The 20443-nt window shown below is 48.5% G+C and overlaps 2 protein-coding genes across 6 annotated transcripts in view; one reads left to right on the forward strand and one right to left on the reverse strand.

Moving 5' to 3' along the window:
* Positions 1–2850: 2850 nt before the first annotated feature.
* LOC308566651 (protein FAM228B-like) lies at positions 2851–15338 on the forward strand. The gene is made up of 8 exons (XM_081157163.1): positions 2851–3035; positions 3715–3783; positions 5551–5742; positions 6405–6485; positions 9046–9133; positions 9228–9384; positions 11482–11589; positions 15166–15338. The coding sequence occupies exons 1-7, from the start codon at positions 2937–2939 to the stop codon at positions 11561–11563; spliced, it is 768 nt and encodes a 255-aa protein (XP_081013289.1). The 5' UTR covers positions 2851–2936; the 3' UTR covers positions 11564–11589; positions 15166–15338.
* Positions 15339–15963: 625 nt separating this feature from the next.
* The window catches only part of ITSN2 (intersectin 2), a 94469-nt gene continuing 89989 nt past the window's right edge, over positions 15964–20443 (reverse strand). For all 5 annotated transcript variants that reach the window (XM_081157161.1, XM_081157159.1, XM_081157160.1 and 2 more), the window contains 4 exons: positions 19960–20042; positions 17915–17998; positions 17302–17475; positions 15964–16862 (listed from right to left, as the gene is read on the reverse strand). In XM_081157161.1, coding sequence (XP_081013287.1) covers positions 16705–16862; positions 17302–17475; positions 17915–17998; positions 19960–20042 — 499 coding nt within the window. In that variant the 3' untranslated portion in view covers positions 15964–16704. The remainder of the gene's footprint in view (positions 16863–17301; positions 17476–17914; positions 17999–19959; positions 20043–20443) is intronic.

A 20443-nucleotide genomic window follows, 5' to 3' on the forward strand; every position in this document is an offset into this window, starting at 1 on the left:
ATAAATAAATATATATACATATATATGTGTATATATATATATACCGTTTCTGTGATGGTACCTAATTTCTCAGTCCCCAATTCTGTCAGGCAGGGGTCAGGCAGCTATTCGCCCCTCAAACCCTACTCATTAAACTGCCTCCTGGACCTTTGACACCACCTTGGGCACCGCAGGAAGCACAGTGCCTCGGACACAGTTCTTGCCGTCCAGGGGCTCGCAGTCCAGGTAAACAAAGAACCACAGTGGCGGTAATAACAAAGGGCACACAGACTCCAGCACAGCGGGGAGAGAGGTGCCCAAGGTCTCACTCGGGCCTTCAGTGGTTTTGGGGAATTTGCCAGCTGGGTGTGAAGGGGCAGGAACAGGAGAGGGGGCGGTTTCAGGGAGCCAGGACGGCGGGGCGGGGCGGCCGTGGGGTCCCCGTTCACCCCGGTGCAGCCGCGCACAGCGCAGGTCCCCACTCGGGATCTGTTGAAAGGGCGGAGGGACTGCTGCTTCCCTTCCTAGAAGCGGAGGCTTCTACTGTTTCAAAAGAGTGCTCGAGCAACCCCGCAGTTTTTTAGAAATTTCAATGTACATTAAAAATCTAAACACAAACACAATTTGTATCGTTTAAGCTCAACTCTCGTAAGTTCTATATTAGATCTTTATTCAAAAAATGTATAGACTTGAAAGGAGATTGCAGGAGACACTGACAAGCTGGCTACCTGGCTCTTGACAGAAAAAGTCTGTTTAAAACTCTCTTTTTTTAAATAAAAAATGTTTTTGTTGATTTTTAGAGAGAGAGAGAGATAGCAACATGACAGAGCAGCATCATCCATCAGCGGCCTCCTGCACCCCCCCCCCCGGGGGTGGAGCCCAGAACCCAGGCACGTGCGCCCCCGGGAATCCAGGGGCTGACCTCCTGGTTCCCGGCTCCAGGCTCAACCGCTGAGCCACGCCGGCCGGGCTGCTTGAAACTCTTACACCCAAACTTGTTTTTTCTTTTTCTTTAAAACTCTATGCCCCAGAGTTTTAACTCTAGGCGGGCACAAGCGGGAGGCAACCAAACGCGGGCGTTTCTTACACTAAACCCTCCAGGCTGCGCCGTCCACGCGCTCGGCGCCCAGGACGGGACCCAGCGGGAAGCTCCGCAAGCGGCTCCCGCTCCCCCGTCGGCTGGGAAACGCGTCCGCTCCGCTGGACAGGCCTGTGGGGACAGATCTCCCCGAGACGCTTTGGACAGTTTGGGCGTCAGCCCGTGTTCCCTGGAAAGGTGAAGGGCGAAGGCGGTGGCCCATCACCTCGTGTCCGCTAGGACCCAAGGAGGAAGGTAAAATCACGAGTCACAGAAAGTCACAGCGAGTCTGGAAAATCAGAGCTCTCGGTTTTCTGCTCTGTCGGCGGGTGCAGCGGGGTCCCCTGGGATTAGGGGACAGGGCGCTGGGCGCGGCGGGCAAGCGGCGGACTGGGCGGCGGGGCGCGGGGCCCCTGATTCTGGTCCAGGGAGTCGGGGGGCAGGCGCCAGGGGACGCAGCCGAACGTCGGCCCCGCCCCCCCAATCAATGGGAACTTATCTTCGTGTGAGGAGTAACAGAAACAAACACAAAACAAAAAGAAAGAAATAGAAAGAAAACCCCAAACGCCCGCCGGGACCGGGAGCCGCGGGATGGGGAGCCCCGGGATGGGGAGCCCGGCCCCGTGGCTGCGGGTCGGAGCCCCCGCGGCCCCTCCAAGGACCAGCCGGGGACGCGGCGCAGCTCCGGGGACTCCACACGCCCCGAAGGCGCTACGGCGACGCTCTCCGCCTCCCGGGGCGTCCTCGTGAGGCCGCCCCACAGCCGTCTCCTACGAGGGGTGCTGCGGGCAGGCGCCCCCTTCCACCACCCGCTGCACCGTGGTTTGGGTCGCGGGTGGCTACGGGGGGAGTCCCCGGGGCGAGGCCGAGGGCAAGTGACAGGCTCATATCGGCGCCGCCGGCCGGGGACTCGGGGCGGGCGCGCGGGGCGGGCGGCGGGAGGCCACGCGCGGGCTGTGGGCCGCGACAGCTGCGGTCACCGCGAAGCGCTGGGACTCGGCTCGCCCACCGGGGCCCGCCGACCCGCGCGCGCACGTCGGGCTGCAGGCTTCTCCGCCCGGCGGGGCCGCGGCTGCACCAGGACCCGGGGCGGCGGCCGGGTCTCGGGAGCCCGCGGAGTCCGGGTCCCCTCCCCCGCTTCCGCGCCGCGCGGGCCTGTCGTTGCCCCGGCGACGCGAGCGAGCCCGGGACGCGAAACGTCCTTGCCCGCGGAGGCCCCGGGCCTGCGGACTCACCTTCCCGCCGCCGCCGCCGCCCCCGGGCCGGGGGCCGAGGGCCGAGGCCGGACCACGCGCGGGGCCGCGGCGCCGAAGGTCCTGCCAGTCTCGGGAGGGGGCCGAGTCCCGGGGCCGCCCGCACCCCGCGGACGGGCCGGGGGACGGGCCGCAGCCCCGGTGCCGTCGGGTCTCGGCGCGCAACCCTCCAGGCTCCTCTCCCTTAGACACGCCCGGGCGGGGGCGCCCTGGGGACAAGGGCCCGTCCCGTAGCCCCCCGCCTCCAGCGGCCCCGCCCGTGGGCTTCAGCAGCCGGAAAGCTGCAGCTCGGGGCCGTGGGTCAGGAAACTGCCGCCACGCGGCCCTGGAAACCCGCTGGTAGCTGCCGCCCGGCCGCCGACGGGCTGTGCGGTCGGGGGGCGCGGGGAGCCGGGACCCAGGGGGCGCGGCCGGGCGGGGAGCCTCCCGCTGGAAGGCGGCTGGTCCTGGGGACGCCGGGGGAAGCCGCGGTGAAGGCCCGGGAGGGAAAGCGGGGGTGGCGCCAGGCCCCCTCCCTCGTCCATCGTGGTCACGGGTCCTGATCAGAAGAGAGCGAGCCGGCGGCGCGTCCCCGGCACTGAAGGAGCTCTTTGCGGTCTTTCTAGGGACTCGTGTTTGGGCCCACAATGGCGAGCTCCAACAGTGAGGATGTGGCAACGGACGAGCTTCCCAACCTCAAGAGCTCCAAAGAATGGCTGGAACCGAAGCCGCTGTCTTTTGCGGAGGTGCGGGCGCGGCGCGGTGCGGGCGCGGTGCGGGCGCGGTGCGGTGCCGCTCACCGTCGGGCCGCCGCCGGGCGCGGGCGTGTGAGATGCGGCCCCGTGTCGACTCTGCCGGTTTTCTGGCGGCTTTAGGTGGAGCCCTGGGTCACGGACGATGCACCTTTTCTAATGTAACAAAGTTACCAGTTCGTCTTGTAGCACGTCGTCCACATGTATACATGTGTGTGTGTCTTTAAGATTGTGATTTCTTTCTCTAAAGAGCTTTATTGAGGTATACTTGACATGCATACAGTGCACTGCGTGTATTTAGGGTGCACAGCGTGATAGATTTGGACGTGTGTTCACCGCTGAACCCAGCACCGCAGCCCAGGTAGTGGACGGTCCGCGCTCCCAGCTGTGCTCACCGTGGCCGCGGCCACCCCTCCCTCCCTGAGGCCAGCCCGGCCATCTCTCCCGGGCTGTCGGTCACTGTACTTGTTTTTTGCCCTAGAATGAGTTTAGCCGAAAGCAGAAAGATTCAAATGCTCTTTAAATAATACTTTACCGTACGATTTTAGGTATCAAAACTGGATTTACAGCGCACTTTCCAGAGAGATGTCTGTCACGTAAAATATAAGTCCAGATGGTATTAACAATGAGATTTTTGAGATTTGACTTTCAAAATTTCATTCTGTCATTTCAGGCATTAGCTAAAGAAGATATTAATGCAGCTGTTAAATCAATATTATATAGAGAGAATTATGTAATTAAGGTAAGACTTGACTGTAGAATATTTCAATTAAATTTTTTCTCATTTTACATGTAGTTCATCATTGTTATACAAGTTTTAGAAAATAAAATTAAAAACACTATCATTAGCCCCTTGGATGAAGCTTCGGTGGTCTCTGGGATTGTTGTAATTGGCCTCCTCTTATCCTGCACTTTGTGGGGATTGTTTTACGTGTACCGTGTACGAGTGTTTCCCTTCTCATGTGTTCCTTCATCTTAGTGGGGTTTGAGGGAGTCCCCGTGTACCCCTAAGGGCTTTAAGAGCTGTTATTGGAACACGGCAACCAATTACCACTCCGGCAGACCTAGGTAGGAACAAGGCTTTAACTATATAGCAGAATGGATGTAACTATAAGACAAGGTGACCGTCCATGTGAAGTATGCGAGACACTGGAGCAGGTAACCTGGTCTTGTTTTTCAGAGTTTTCTTTAGAGTTGTTCGAAAGGAAAGGAGCCCGGCACCGAGAAGGGCTGAGTGTGCTCTGACCTGAAGGGAGGGAGGGGTAGTCCCCACAAATAGGAAGCTCTCAGGGTTTTGTTTTGTGTTTTTTTTTCCATTTTGAATTTTATGTTGTTGATGCTAATAATTACCTGATTTCACTGGCCAGGTGAAAGGTTGATAGGAAGTGTTGGTGAGAATGATTTCGTTTAGAGCCTAAATCAGGCCTCTTTGCAGGCCGTTGAGCTAGGTTGTGCTACACTTGTGTCTCTTTGCTTCTGTCTTTTTTCCCCCCATAGAATAGTCTTTTTCCACTTTCCCCGTCATCTTTTCTCTCCCTAGATAGCTCTTCACTCTATATGGCCCATCTGAAATGTCTCCCACTCTGGGAATATATATATTTTAAATTTAATCTTTTTTTCCATTGTGGTAAACTATATATAACGTAAAATTTGCTATTTTTAACCACTTTTAAGTGTACAGTTCAGTGACACTAATTACACTTGTACAACCATCACCATTATCTGGTTCCAAAATGTTTTCATCACCCTAAGGAAACTCTGCACTCATTAAGTAATAACCCCCCTTTCTTCCCTCCCCAAGCCTCTAGAGACCTCCGGTTCCCCTTCTGTCTCTATCAGTTTGCCTATTCTAGATAATCCTGGGAGTGGAGTCCTACAATATTGGTCCTATTGTGGCTTATTTCACTCGGCATATTGTTTTCAAGGTTCGTCCACATCGTAGCACGTGTCAGAGCTTCATGCCCTTTTTATAGCTGTGTATTAGTCCGGTGCATATATATGCCACGTTTATACGTTCATCCGCTGATGGACACTGGGGTGGCTTCCGTTCTACCTTTTGGCTGTCTTAAATAATGCTGCAGTGAACACTGGTACCCGAGGATCGTTTGGTCCCTGATTTAACCATATATGTGTATGTGTATGTGTGTGTGTGTGTGTGTGCATATATATATATATATATACATACATATATATGTGTGTGTATATATATATACATATATATGTGTGTGTGTGTGTGTGTGTATATATATATATGGTGCTGTTTGTCCCACCAGTTGTTTTGTGGATTTGTTTCGTAGTCCGTCTCCCCGGGGAGAGCCAGCACACTGTCTAATTTACCCATGTAATCCTTTTTTTCCAGTACAGCGTGTGCCACACAGTGGAAGCCAAGTAAATGACCGAATTAATGAATGACTTTGTGGGTTGTTATTAGGAATAGAAATACAGTTTACACTTTAGAACAAGGAAGATTTCAGATACCATATTTGTCTCTTGTACCGCTGTTTACCAGGAACTAGATAAGTATTTACAACATCACGACTTCTTAAATACAAGAAGGAAGGAGATGTTATACAAAAGATGGGTTGACCGTGTGGCAGATCCTCTCCAGAAGAAAATTATAGAAAAAGTGTGTTCCCATAAGAAGATCAAAAAAAGGAGACAAGAGGAATTAGACAGCTTTGTAAAATATGTAAATAAAAAGGTACCAAGAGATCATTTGACATTTTTTTCAGTTGGTTTAAAAACTGTGGTTATCTGTATTTATAATCGTTTCAAACAGCCTGCGCCTCCCACTCTGTCTGTGATTAATCCGTGCTCTGCTGCAGCAAGGCTGCTCTTAAACCCAGGGCACGTGGCACACACTGAGGAGGAGCGTTAGTTCTGGATTTAAATGCGTACATTTGGATCAGTTTTCTTTGTTGTTCCTATGCAATTATTAATTTTATACACCAATTAAAAATTTTGAACTCTAGGTACAGGATATATATGTATATATATATATAGATGTGTCTACATCTATATATATATATTTCTGAAACTCAATTATTTACAAAGCTATAAAATATTTCTGTTCTCTTGGCACTTTTAAGAGATCTGAGATATTTTACTAGTAGATGTTTAAAAACAAATTCCCAAATCTTTATTAAAATCTTGCAAATTTTAAGTAGATTCCTTCTACCACTAGAATATTTATTACTTGGATACATTAATTTCAAATTTGGTGTTCCCTTCCCTTTTGCATTTGTTACCGATGCAACTTAGAAGTATAAGAATGGATCTGACTGTTTGACTTTCGAGTCCTGTTATGCTCAAAATTCACTGTGCGTCTCTCGTTCTCATGTGTGGCTTATTTCCTTCCCACAGGGAAATGCATTTATAGAGCATTACGATCCAAAAGAGTATGATCCTTTTTATATGAGCAAAGAGGACCAGAATTTTATGAAGGTAGGATAGATTTATTTTAACTTTGGTATTATGTAGTTTTTTTGACAAGCCATGATATAGCAGTCTTCTAGTAATTCCCTAATGTAGTAACATCTTAAGAATAGTTTCCCATCACCCTGTATTACAAAGTAACAAGAAAGCTCAAGTCCAACTTAAATTAAACCTCTGTAAAATTTGAAAATATTGTATACCGATTGGGTAATAGGTAATGTTTAAAGTTTCCATATACTTTTAAATTTGTTACAAAAGTGATACATTTTCATGATAAAAATAAATTGTTAAATAATTTTTAAAAACACTCAATTCCAGGATGAAGTCATTAACATTTTTCTGTATATCCATCAAGACTTCTTTCCTTATATAGGTGTAAATACACATTTTTATTTTACAAGAATGAGATTTTACCATACATTAGGTTACATAGTCTGCTTTTTTCATTAATAGTTTATGATTTGCTTCTTTCTTTGTCCACAAATGTAAACATATAATCTCAATAGTTGCATGGTATACTATTATTCGTAGCAGCTAACTTACTCTGAGGGATTCACCAAATGTGAAGACTTCTATTTTCCCCTTCATTTCATTTCATCTTCACTGCTACCGTGTCAGGTAGTTTACAGTTAAGGTGAGCGAGGCACAGGGAGGCTAAGCTACTTGTCCAAGGTCACACAGCTGCAAGTAGCAGAGCATAGATGTGCTCCTAACCGTATGTGGTACCTTGCTAAACCATAGTTTTTGGACATACTCCATTTTGAACATCTGGATGGTTTGGGCCTATTGCTGTTATATATGACATTGTGATGGACATCCTATAAGTATTTATTTCTTAATTTTTTCAGTAAGGTGCTGAGTTAAAGGTTATGCGTGATTTTGATTCATATTACCAACTTGTTCTCCGGAATGTGTAAATTTGCATCCCCTACCAGAGTCCCTTTTTTCCTTATTTTTGCTAATAGTGAATATTATTAAACAAAATAAAACAAAAAACTATTTTGAGTCATAGACACTTTAAACTGCTGACATTTGCATGCAGAGCAGGTCCTTTCTCCTCCCACGTTGGGGTGTCTGAGCTTATGTGCTGTTCCTATTTTTACATGTGAGACTCGAACTGAGAGTTTAGCATAAGAGTCTTAGATATACTAACTAGCAACATAGCTAGTAAGGGGCAGTGCTGGGATTTGAAACCAGGTCTTTTTGGTACCAAAATCCCATTCTGTTCTTCACCATGGTGCCTTTCTAACTGGAGCTGACAGGTCACCTCTAAAGGGAAGCTGAGCACTTTGAGGTCATAGCAGCAGTTCTCACAGCGAAGCGCGTAGCCCTTTGAGAGCTCCGAAACCTTTTCAGGGCTCCATTAGGCCATATATTTTCATAAATGTTATTTGCCTTTTTCATTGTGTTGACATTTGCTCTGATGGCACAAAAGCAATGGTGCCTTAACAACTTAAGTCAGTGTTACCAAATTGTACTGGTAGTCATTCTATTTTTTAATTTTTATTTAATTAAAAAAAAATTCTCACCTGAGGATATTTTTTCCATTGATTTTTAGAGAGAGTGGAAGGGAGAGAGGGAAGGGGGGAGAGAGAGAGAGAGAAACATCAATGTGAGAGAGACACATTGATTGGTTACCTCCCGCAGGCTCCCCGACCAGGGATTGAACCCAGGACCCTTCAGTCGGTGGGCCGACGCTCTAAACACTGAGTGAAACTGGCCAGGGCGAGTATATATCTTTTTCACGTTGTGTGATGAAGTGGGAAGTATGCAAAGAGCACTTCTGCTGCAAACGGAAATGCAGTATGATTGTTAGAACTGCGAGCTGGACTGGCTGGTCGTTTTCCATGGAACACCATTTTTACTTGAAAGAACGACTTACAAAACTATGGTTATTAAATCTTGGGTATTTGGCAGACGTTTTCTGGAAAATTATCGAAGTGAGTCTGTCATTGCAATTACAACAAAAGACAGTATTTGTTGCCAATGATAAAATGTGAGCTTTGAATGTGAATTTTGGAAAAATCATATTGAGTGTGCCAATACTCAAAGACTTTACGGATGAGTTTGGTAATAATATTAATAAATGTGATTATTGTATAATGAAACGTATTAACACTTGGAAGATCTCACATAACTCAGAGATCTGATTTTTCCCCCAAACAACCAATTCATGACATGGATGAAAGATCCATTCAAAGTTCAAGACAGACCAATGGATTTTAATGTAGCAGAGTTTGAATATTTCATTGATATGGTTTCAGATTCCACATCATAACTAATCTTTAAGAAACTGCGACTTGTTGAGTTTGGGTACAGTATCTAAGAATATCCACAATGATCTGAAGAGGCTATTAAAATAAGAGCTAACCATGGCTGGAAGGCCTTGCTAAGAGATGTAGCCCCCTTCTCTTTGTAATATATAATTTAACACCTATAGCGGTTAGACTGCCATTAGTTTGTAGATACTTTATTCTTGATTCCTCTGGCATTAGAGCCATAAATGGATGTTTCGGATAGACTGAAAAAGACCTGAAACCCAGTCCTCAAAGAAATGCTTTTCTTGTAGGTTACCATCCCGCCATTTCGTGACCCTTTGAAAAAGGCACAGTATGACAAAGATGATGAAAAAAGAACTCTTCTTCAGTGTGAGACCGGTACTTAGCTTCTAATTGTTACGTGCTTTCATAGCCCAAGAGTAATGCTAGTTGCATTTAACTGTGCTAATTTATATTACTAATCTTCTTGCAGGCAAAATACTTACAATGAAAGAATTTAAAGAGATTGAGAAGGCCAAACTGTATTCCAGATTCCCAAGCCTTTCCAATTCAAGGTGCTTTGTGACTCCAAATGACTGGCTTAAACTGTCTACAAGCTACATAGAAAGTGAATTTTGTCAAAGGAGCAGGTAATGGTTAATATTGTAGAAATTATGGAACCCATTGGGATTGGAAAACTTTTTCTTGGGAGAGTGATATAAATTTTGTCATTGTTATTATTATTATTTTTTAAAATATCATTTGCATCTTTACACTTTTTAAAAAATATGTTTTTATTGACTTCAGAGAGAGGAAGGGAGGGGGAGAGGGAGAGAGATAGAAACATCAATGATGAGAGAGTCCTTGATCGGCTGCCTCCTGCACGCCCCCTACTGGGGATGGAGCCTGCAGCCCAGGCATGTGCCCTGATGGGGAACTGAACCAGGATCTCCTGGGTCAGGGGTCGATGCTTAACCACTGGGCCATGCCGGCCGGGCTGTTATTTTTTAAATTTTGGTTTTTAACGAGAAATCTACTATAATTCTTGTCTTTGTTTCTCTGCATGTGATGTTTCTTTTTTCTTGGGTACTTTCAAGGTTTCCTCTCTGTCTTTGGTTTTCATTAGTTAGACTACGATGTCCAGGTGTTTTGCTCTGCCTTTTTTCTCTTTATCCTACTTAGGGCTCTCTGAGGTTCTTGTATCTGTGGTTTGATGTCTTTCATTATTTTGGAGGAAATTCTAGGTCATTATCACTTCAAATATGTCTTATATCCTATTCTTTCTTTTTTCTTCTGAGATTCCAATTATATGTGTGTTAGATCACCTGATATTACCCCATAGCTATATAGCTCTTAGGTACTGTTCTTTTTTATTGTTTTCTACTTGTATTTTAATTAGACAATTTCTACTGACCTACCTTTAAGTTCACTGAGTCTTTCCTCAGCTGTGTCCCACATACCAAAGAGCCTATCAGAGGAATTTCCCCCCTCAGATGTGATAATTTTTCTAATGTTTCCATTTGATTTTTTATATAGTTTTAACTTCTCCTAAAATCCTCCATCAGTTCATACATGTTGTTCACCTTTCCATTATATTATTCATAGTTATTTAAAACTTTTATTTTATTTTATTTTAAATTCCCATAGGGTCATTTCTGAATCTGGTTTGTTGATTGCTTTATCTCCTGACAGCAGGTTATTTTACCTTGTCTTTTTTGCATGTTCTTGTAATTTTTGATTGACTTTCAGATATTTGAGATTAGTTTGTCTTGCCTTTTTAGTGTGTCTTATAATTTTTGATTGAATGCCCTTCTTGGACATATTAACACAGGAAACCCTTTTGCCATTACTTATGCTTTATATGCTAATCTAGATGTTTGCTATACTCATTTCTTCTCTTTTACTCAAAACATTTTTCAAAATCCACATTTCCTAGGAAAACTCATTCTGATTAAGTCAGATCAGACTGATTCTTTCCATGAATTTTTGTGTGTGACCATGTGCATACTGGGTGTACTGAGGATGTTAGAAGAATGGCCAGGGCTCTTGGTTTCAGGCAGCTGAGCCCACACTAGGAAAGGATTCACTTTTTGAGGATTTATACTGCTCACGGAGTCATTGGGAGGTCTTAAGAAACGGGACTAAGTTTCAGGAACAACACCCAAAATCACAGTGCAGAAGTGGCAGACAGAGGGATGTATTGTTTGTGCTATGATCAGGAAGCTGCAGAATCAGGAAGGTGTGCTCCAGCTGTTGGCCTCAGAACCACACCAGCTCTGCTATAATCTGTGCAAGCAAAATGGAAAATGGATGCCCTTGAGAGGGCCAGTATCACCATTCCAATCAACTCCTGAGTGGGGCGAGACTGGAGGGGGACCTAAGGCACCTGCCTGCCACCTTAGGGCAAGAGAGACTGGGAAATGGAGGGTTTGGGTTCTCTCTTGGAAACACATTTTATATTTATGTTTGGGAATGACACAGTCTCTACGGCTTCTTTTAACATTAGTGTATACACTCCCAGTGGACAGGGTGTGCTTTAAACTTTGGTATCTGAGTAGGTTCTCAGTAAATAGTAAACCAATCTCCACATGGTTTTAGCAACTCTCACGTGCCCCCAAATTCACACAAATTTGAAATAATGGTATTTTAGACAATATACACAGCAGTGAACGTATAGTAATATTTTCTGAAAGACTGTAACCTCGTATTGTTTTCTAAACATCCTTACACATGTTATCTTGTTAAAGGTTAAAAGTGAAAGTGAATTTCAACGTTAGTAGTTTTGATTTGAAACCCTCAGCAAAATCCCCTCCTCACCTCGGATCCTAGGAAGGAGAAAAAGAAGTTCTTTGCAGGTAAGCCTGTTATTCCGTAGCTTTGCTCTTCTTTTATTTAAGAGGCTTGGCTGTGTTCCCACCCTTTGAGTTGCTGGAGTCAGTGCCGAGGCGTGTGCCAGGCTCCTGTGGCACGACACCAGGCATCTGCCACCCATGTCTGGGTGCGGTGGGGCTTTCTTCAGCTCATAGCTGGTTTTAAAGAACAAATAGCTAACACATTCAGAAATAACAAGCACAGACATAGAAAAAATTAACTCATATAAGTTAAAAGTGTCTTTAATTGAATTGGAGCAGTAAAAATGTAATTTTGGACTAGTTCTGTGGGGTAGTAGCTGTTACAATTTTGTACCCAGAGTGAAGAGGTGTGACAAGCAGAGAGGGGACACATGCTACTGTGCACGTAACATGGGGAGTCATCCCCAGAAACTGGTTATGGTGTTAGAAGAAAGAGGTTTGACAGTATTAGTCACAATATCCCCAAATGGCAAACAACGTAAGCGTTGCTCATCAAATGGTGAGTGAACAAAATGTGGTCTACTTGGACGAGGAATATTACTTGGCAATGAAAAGGGGGGGGAAAGTAGCAATCCATGCCACAACATGGATGAACTTCGAAACTGTTGTACTCAGTGAAAGAAGGCAATCACCAAAGACCACATAGTGTGTGATTCTATTTATATGACATGTTGGAAGAGGTGACTCTATAGACACAGGAAGTAGATTATTGGCTGCCCAGGGCTGGGGCTGGGCATGGGGACTGGTTGTAAATGAACATGAGGTTTTGGACTGATAGGAATGTTCTAAAATAGATTGTGGTGATGATCACACAACTCTGTAGACACACTGAAAAAGCACTGGTTTGTACACTTAACATGGTGTGTACATTATACTTCAGTAAAGTTGTTAATAAAAAAGAGAGCCTAGCAAGGCAGGAGAAAAATGGGCTTGTACGCTGTGGTTTAGAGGCTGGCCTGCAATTTTCTATTCCTAAAAAGCTCCAAAGGCAGCTGCAGAACTTGACGGGTAAATCAGTGTGGCAGGCGCCGGGGGCTTTTAGAGACGGGGACGCTGGCCGAACCAGCGGAGAGGACGGCCATCGCCTCAGGAGGAACGTGGTGATTTAAAGCAGAAGCAGGTGACCGTCAGAGACGGAGCAGCCACTGGGGACACTCAGTGTCCTTGCGGCGTAGCGTCACAGCCCGCTGCCTTCAGAATGGCGGCTGGGACTGAGGGGTAGTAAGAAGTCTTGAAACTCGGCAGCTGGAGCCTTAAAAGGGGGAAGGACCCAGAATCACTCGTGGGTATTAGGGTCCTAAAGAGCAGGTTCCTCTCCCATCCCCGACAGCCACTGCGGTACACAGACCATCTGGGTCAGGTTTAGGATAACGAACGTGTCCACCCTGTTTAATTTCTGCGTATGCTGCCCCGGGAGGGGGTTCTGTCCTCAGGCGCCGCTTCCAGCAGGGTGAGGCCGGCCGTGAAGGAAACAGGTGCTGAAGGGCTGGGGGCTTATATTAGACTAAAGGTGTAAGTCTGCGGACTCCGCCGAGCTCCCCTCCTGCGCTTCTGCCCCTCCCCCCACCACCTCTGCCCTCTCTCTACCCTTTACCATTGTCACACCTAAGCCAGGCCCCAAACTTTGTTCCCCCTAATTCAGCCAGGACAGAAAGTTCCCGAAAGGACCACATACTAAATGAAAGCGGTAAAGGTTATGAAGTAAAAGCCCCCAGATTTAAAGTGTAAAACGTACAGACATCTAGGTGTTCGCAGAGCACGGGTTTCTCACCGTAGGGGGCCGCAGTGAAACTCGGTGCGCGTGACTGGTCCCCCTTCGTTCCTTCTCTCCACACCGTGTCCGGGCTCGGAGAAGTCACAGCCCCCCCCCACCTGCCAGTCGGGCGGCAGCGGGGGAATGGCTGGTGGTCTGGGCATACAGTCAGTCTTTCCGTCTCTATTTCCCCCTCCTCGCCCTGAAGGATAAATAAGGGAGACACATTTCTTACTCACTCACGGACAATGTATTAGAACTACCTTGTGGTTTAGCTCCTGTTACGGTCGCCGTTTAGCATTCTCCCACGCGTTTGCTTCCCCCCCCCCAATTTTACGAGTGCAATTCTGAGCCAGGCAGAGTTTGAGGGGCTGGAAAGCAAAACAGGTCACCCCTGATCTTGAAGAGGGGGAGGTGGACAGTAAACAATGGGACCGGTGTGTAACATCCCGAGAGCTGGTAATGAGTGCAGTGAGGAAAGCGGACCAGGTCCAGCAGGGCACCGCTGCCCCCGGGGCAGCTTTCAGGGGGCAGAGGCGTCGCTGCTCTATGCCCGCGGCCTCCATGCTCCCGTGTTCGCGCTGGCTCTGGGTGTCCTGAATTTAACCAGCCCCAGGCAGGGCCGCTTCTCACTTTTGCACTTCTGCACCTCTTCTCGCCCAACCTGCTTTCCCTCCAAATGCCCCCTGGTTCTGAGAGTAGGACCAGCGTCCAGCCAGGACCCCTCAGGACAAAAACCTAGGAGCCAGCTGGACCCCGCGTCTAACAGGTAGCGAGTCCGGCCACGGGTTCCCCTCTTGGTTCCTCCCACGACCAGCGGCTGGAGCCCGTGACCGCGCCTGGCCCAGCGCACCGGCCTCCTCGCTGGCCTCCCAGCTGCTCCTGTCGTCCCTTACAGGCAAGTCCCCGTGCAGGGCCACCTTCTTTGAGAAATGTCAATCAGACTCGGTTTCTCCCCTCCTCGGAGCCTTCGAACGTCTCCCCTCACACTTTGAATTTTATCCTCTTTATCCTGGCCTCTAACCCCTATGTGCCTGGGCACCTGTCCCTTCTCCAGCCTCACCTCCCGCCTCTCCTCACTGTGCCCCAGCGTCCCAGCCGTGTCGTGTTTTCTGAGCGCCTCGGCCTCACTCCTGGCTCAGGCTCCTGCCTCTGCCAGTGCCTCTGCCTGGAGAACCTTCCTGAGAGTCTCCGTGTCTCACTCCCTCGGTTCACTCAGACCTCTGCACAGATCTCACCCCTTCGGAGAAGCCTCTGACTTCTTAAAACTGTCCCTCTCGTCTGTCCCCCACTCCCTGCCCCCTTACCTGTGAAGAGGTGGTATTGCAGGGCTCAGGCGGAGGGCGGGACAGTCCATCCATAGCGAGAGCACGGACACGAGGAGGCTGGCGCCGTGACTTGGAAGATGGTTTACTTCCCTTGACCTCCTTCAGTGAAGCGAGGTCCTCCGCCAGCTGTCAGCGAAGGCGGAGATGAGCTTTAGGGGCTTGGAAAGAGAAGGGAAGAAAGGAATCGAGTATCTTCTAAATCACTATCATCCCAGTGTCAGCGCTGCTGAAAGCAGGACCACAGGGGTCCCTCAAATCATACCACACACACGACAGGGTTGGCTGTGTCCCCAAATCTCTGCATGGTTCTGAATCCAGATAGTGTTAAGGGGAGGCTGAAGCAGGAGGTTCAGGTGGGGACCCTGCCTGCCAGGTGAGCCACTCAGCTGGGTCGGAACTGCGCTTCGGGGGGGTCAGCTCAGCCTAGCCCAGGAACTCTCCGTAAGCCCCTCATCCCTAGTTCACACCTAGGTCTTCTCTTCTCTCAACTTTCAAAAGGTTTCAGTGACCAAGGAGCACCCAGCCTGCTGCTTGGCTGGTAGAGAGGGCACAGGAAGGTTGCTTGGAGGAACCCACCTGCCAGCAGGAACTGTGGGGTGAGGGCCACGGCAGGCGCTCAGGAATTGTTCTGCATCTAAGAAGCGTCTGCAATAAACTTCCCTTAATTCTTGAGTTCAGTGTCCGTGTGATAATTAAGAAACCACACCACCATGTATTGACAGTTTTAAAAATGTGTTTTCCCCAGAGGCTAAGACAGATACAATAAAAATAAATGGCTGCTTACTGAGTGCCCCCCAGTTCACTCGGTCTTTCTCTAACTTAGGGTGTGCGTCCTCTGGTCGGCACCCTTACACTCCACTCCCACGTGCGCTCCCCAGGTTTTCCCAGCAGTCTTTAGAAAACGTGAAAATCCATTTCCAGTACGATTACCCAGCTGCTGGTTCTGATTCTGCGCATCTCACCCTCCCCACCGCCACCCCGCACTGCTCCTGCTGAGTTTGACACTAGGCACAAGGAAGACATAGTAGGACCTAGAGGTTAAGAGCAGAACTTTGTGTTCCTTAGGCAAAGGTGACACTAAAAACCATTCCTGGCCTCCAGTCTAGCATCAGAGAAACAGCCCCGGAAACACTGGGTCACAGAGCAGGTCAACAGCAGAGTCCAGCTGAGGCTCCAGAGTCCCGAGGCTCCCCCTCCCAGCCCCGCCCGGCCCTTGGCGTCTCCCATTGTCGCTGAAAGGAAATTCGGTTCCATTATAAGCAGCCTTTCAAGCAGGAAGTAAATCAGTCAAGCTCTGAGAGAAGTGACATTCATAAACTTATATCTTTATTCTCTTTCTGTACATATTGGCAATGATAAAGCTTAAAGATGCATGTCTTATGAAATATGCAAAACAAGGAATTTACATAAATAATTTATACTTCAGAAAATTAAAGTTGAAAAATATTTTCCACATCATTAGAGTTCACAGTATTTAAAGTAAATCAAGCTTTCCCCCTAGATTTCTAACTACATTGTCTCAGCAGAGAAGGTAAAGCCTGGCCAGGAGCACAGCCATCAAGCTTCCGCTTCAGTTCAGTGCACGAGCGGACGCTCCTTCCGAGCCAGGCTGTTCCTGCCCAGGCCGCAGCATTTCCTCCCCAGCCCTTCTCCTGAGTGGCTGTGACCCAGCAGAGGTCACAGGGCGTTGGAATGGTTACAGCGTCACCCAAACCACCCACAGTGGACACATTCAACCAAGTGGTAACATCTGGTGGTCCGATGCCGCAGTTCCAGTAATAATTTTTTACAGCCCTGAAAATGGAAACCGTGGCATCTAAACACAGCTGAGCATGTTAGCACTAAGAAGGCACTGTGCTACGGGGTGTGGTTTGTTTACAGGAAAGTGTTTGCATAGATTGCTAGCGATTTAGTGTGCGATAACCTAGAGGCCCGAGCGCTAGGCCTTGTGAAGGATGAAGCGGAGTGATGCTGCTTCGGCCTGGGGGCAGCACCCCATCTCCTCCAGTCCCAGAAGGTGGCAGATGCCCGAGGCCCCTATAGGAGAGTTTTTTGCTCAAAAAGCTGCAGGTCAAAGCGGACCCAGACCTCCCCGGTGGGGACCTCATGCAGCAGGAGTCGCCGGGTGGTAGGGCCTTTGCTTTCCTGTTCTGTTCGAATTTTCGCCACTGGAATTTCGGTACGACCCAGGAAATCTGGAGAATAAATGTGAGAGTCAGAAGGCTTCTTTATAAAACTGTTGAAAAACTACCACAGGAGTTGTGTCTGAAACAGGGTTCATACAACTTTTAATGACTGTTTGGACTGTGAGTGGAGACATGCGTGACAAATGACACAGTGAGGGAGGCCGCCTGTTTGGAATACTCGTCTCTGGTCAGGGAACCCCTCACCCCTTCAGTAGGTGCCCAGAGCACAGTGTTTCTATGATCTATATGGGGAGTGATGGGGGTCAATGCCCTGAAACAGACCTGAGGCTGCCCCTTCCCCCGAGGTGGTGCCCTCACCAGCTGCTGAGGCTGGCTGTGAAGACCATGGGCCTGTATCACTTCCCTTATGTGCTGTGGGGAGGAGATGAGGCCAGGCACGCTGGATCTGGACCCCAGAGTCTGGCGTGCCGGATGGGTTATACTTTACCGTCTGGAGAAAACTGGTCCCTGTCGAACATGGTGAGACACAGCACATCCTGGTAGAGGTCCTTAATGAAGAACTGGCAGTTAAAGTTCCACTTGGGGTTTAGTGTGTCCTGGAGGGTCCTGGTCGTGTAGCTCTGGGAGCCCATGCTGATTTCACAATAAGGATTGCTCTTTCCTGAACAAAAACAAACCAAGGACACTTGTGACCCATGTAGGTGAGATGAGTGACAATGGGGCCTTCCTTGAATGGAAGCAGGATCCAAACTGAGGCTTCTCTATAGACTGGGCAGCAGGGGTCGCTGCCTGTGGTCTCCCAGCCCCCAGGGCTGGCAGTGCCCTCTCAGGGGAGTGACGTGTGGGTTCCAATGCCCGGCTGCCCCCCACGAGCCTGGGCAAGTGTCAGTGTGACCTGCTTCCTGCTTCTTCCCTCAGAAGCACTGAAGGTGGAGGCGCTAGTGCTTATTGGGAAAATAGTGGTGGTAATATGGGTCCAATAACCATTTTAGCGATATTGGAAACATGGCATTTAAAACATCCCATTATTCAATGCTCAGAAGAGTCATCAGCAGAGAGCAGGGCTGTCACCACATCTGATGAATGAAAGAAGCATTTACCATTCGGTTTACAGGCTTTCAATTCTGTAGCTTCAATGACATGCACCATCAGACGCCCAATGCCCGAAGTCTTTTGAGAGCGAGCTACAAAATAGATGAATTCGTTAATTTATTCTTTGGGAATAAACAGCAAGCGCCTGATCACACCGAGCTGTTCATACTCACAGTCTGCATTTCCAGCCCGCCTTAACACTGCCAGCCCACCTGCCACTGCACCGGGCCCAGCAGACCAGAGTCTAGCTGCCCTGCACCTTGCCCAGGCCATAGAGCCTGCAACCTCTGCCCCTCAGCAGCCGTTCCCTCAAGATGCAGGTCCAATCTCCCACCTCCCCTCCCACATCCCCTTCCTCCCCTGTGCATCCATTATCCTGGGCTTCTGAGAATCCCACAGCCTGCTGGGCCTGAAGGTCTGTGCTATTGCTATGTCCATCTCCTCTGCTAGAAGGAGCCAGTGTAGAGCACTCATCCTTGTATTAACCCCTCAGCTGCCTAGCAAATAGTAATATTAATAAAATTATAATACATTATATTCGTTCAGCACTTCTGGATGCTTACTGACATTTATTGGATACTTACTTTGTGTTAGGCATGTGCTAGACCTGTATATACATTACTTAAGCTGCAGGTTACCCTATAAGGTAGCTCTTTATAACTGTCATCTCCATATCTGAGGAAACTGAGGCTTAGGAAGGACTGAAGCATGCTCAGGTCACAGAGCTTCTAAATGGCATGGTCAAAACTCAAACATCAGACATCAAAGTCCATTTTCTTCAGCACTGACTGTAATTCCACTATGTGTAAACACTTCAGCCTACAAAGCAGTTTCACTGAAGACTTTATTCTATTTAAGGAGGCACTAAAAAATGCTTTTACTACGAAGAGAAATGCATCAGTGAACTCAAGATTATCTTGGTAAATATGAAGCTAGTTAAGCAGGTTTTGCCTTCGGGGGTTTAAAAACTTACAAAAGGGCTGCTTGGTGAACTACTGATTTTTCAAAGCTCAGGGCAAGTAGAACCTGCTCTATGAGAAGGGGCCCACTTCTCACCGGTGCCCACCTTTCCAGGGTGGGCAGGGTTGGGCCCTTTTCAACTTTGTGGGCCTAGGCCCTAAAGACTAGCATGGGGGCTGGCACAGAGTAAGTAACCAATAAATGTATAAAGAATTAAACACGTGGAAAATGCACATGTACAGGTATTGATGTTAAGCAAGACTAACATGGGAAAACTGATTTACAGCTTTGACAAATTAAGAGATCTTTGTATGCTTTATAAATGATTCAATTCTTGATTTCCAATAGCAAGCCTTTAAAATACCATTAAAACAAGACTCAATCAATCAGTAAAAGCCGAGTTACACATACCTTTCGGGAGTATGTAACAAAATAAGGGAAACCTGAATAAAAAAACATAAAGAACTGCAACTATAGCAGCCAGGAACATACACCGGAGGACTGGGCAGGCAAGGAATGCGCGGAGGTGGGGCGGGCGGGGTTTCAAAGGTGAGATGTTCAATTCGGCAACTGTAGGTAGGGGCCCTGAGTTTGGGGTAAGAACTTTGACCTTAATTTGGGGGGCAACAGGGAAGATGCTTAAGGAGGGAGAGAGACACTGAGAGCAGCCCCATAAAAAGAATACTCCAGAAACGAAGGGGATACTCGAGCTATAGCCTGGGTGGGGGGTTGTAGGGTTCCGACGGGGCTGTGCACTGGGAAAGGAAAGGACCAGGGAAGGAGAGCAATGGGGAGACTGTATGGGACTCCCCAACTGACAAGAGAGGAGTGTGTATTGGGAGTAGCAGGTGAGGGGCTCAAGGAGGCCTCCAGGAGGTTTGGAACAGTTTTGGGGGGCAGAGGGGCCAGCAGCAGCTGAGCTCTGTGGGCTGATCCCACAGCAAGTCCGGCCCTTCACTCCCCACTGACCCCTCGCTGCAGGAGCAGCAGCGGCAGCCGCTGGTGTCCTGAAGGTAAGACACCCCCCCCCCCCCCCCCGCTCCCCAGGGCCCCCTGGTGGCTGGTGCCAACCGCCCAGGGGGTGCCCAGCTACCTTGATAGGCCTTCTCCCTTTTCTTCTTCTCTGTGTCGATGTACTGCTCAGACGCGGCCTTGATCTTCTGCACCCAGGCAGTCCTGAGGGGAAGCAGACACAGCCGTCGGGCAGCTTTCCCACGCCCTCGCAGCTTTGCCCGGCAGCCCAGAGCTCTGCACTCACCCGCCTCTCTTTGGCTGACCTCGGCCTAAACACGTTTCCAAATCTCAGACTTAATATTTGCTCAACTCACAAGATTCGTTTGCCAATTGAGGGTGGAGCTGAGAATCTAGACAGCTCTGACCTCTTACCAAACAGCAGGCATTGTAAGGTGCTGGCACGCAGAAAGAGAAGACGGGTTCACCACATCAATGGCAATTCAGCAGAGTGACAGGTCACACTGTACGGGGCTGCGCACAGAGGAGGCGCAGCCCCTTTGCCATCTCAGAGGTCGGTCTGAGCTGCACTCTAGAGGACTCCCGGGTGGCCAGGAAAGAGGGAG

Source organism: Miniopterus schreibersii, assembly GCF_964146895.1.
Source record: "Miniopterus schreibersii genome assembly, chromosome: 13".
Taxonomy (NCBI): domain Eukaryota; kingdom Metazoa; phylum Chordata; class Mammalia; order Chiroptera; family Miniopteridae; genus Miniopterus; species Miniopterus schreibersii.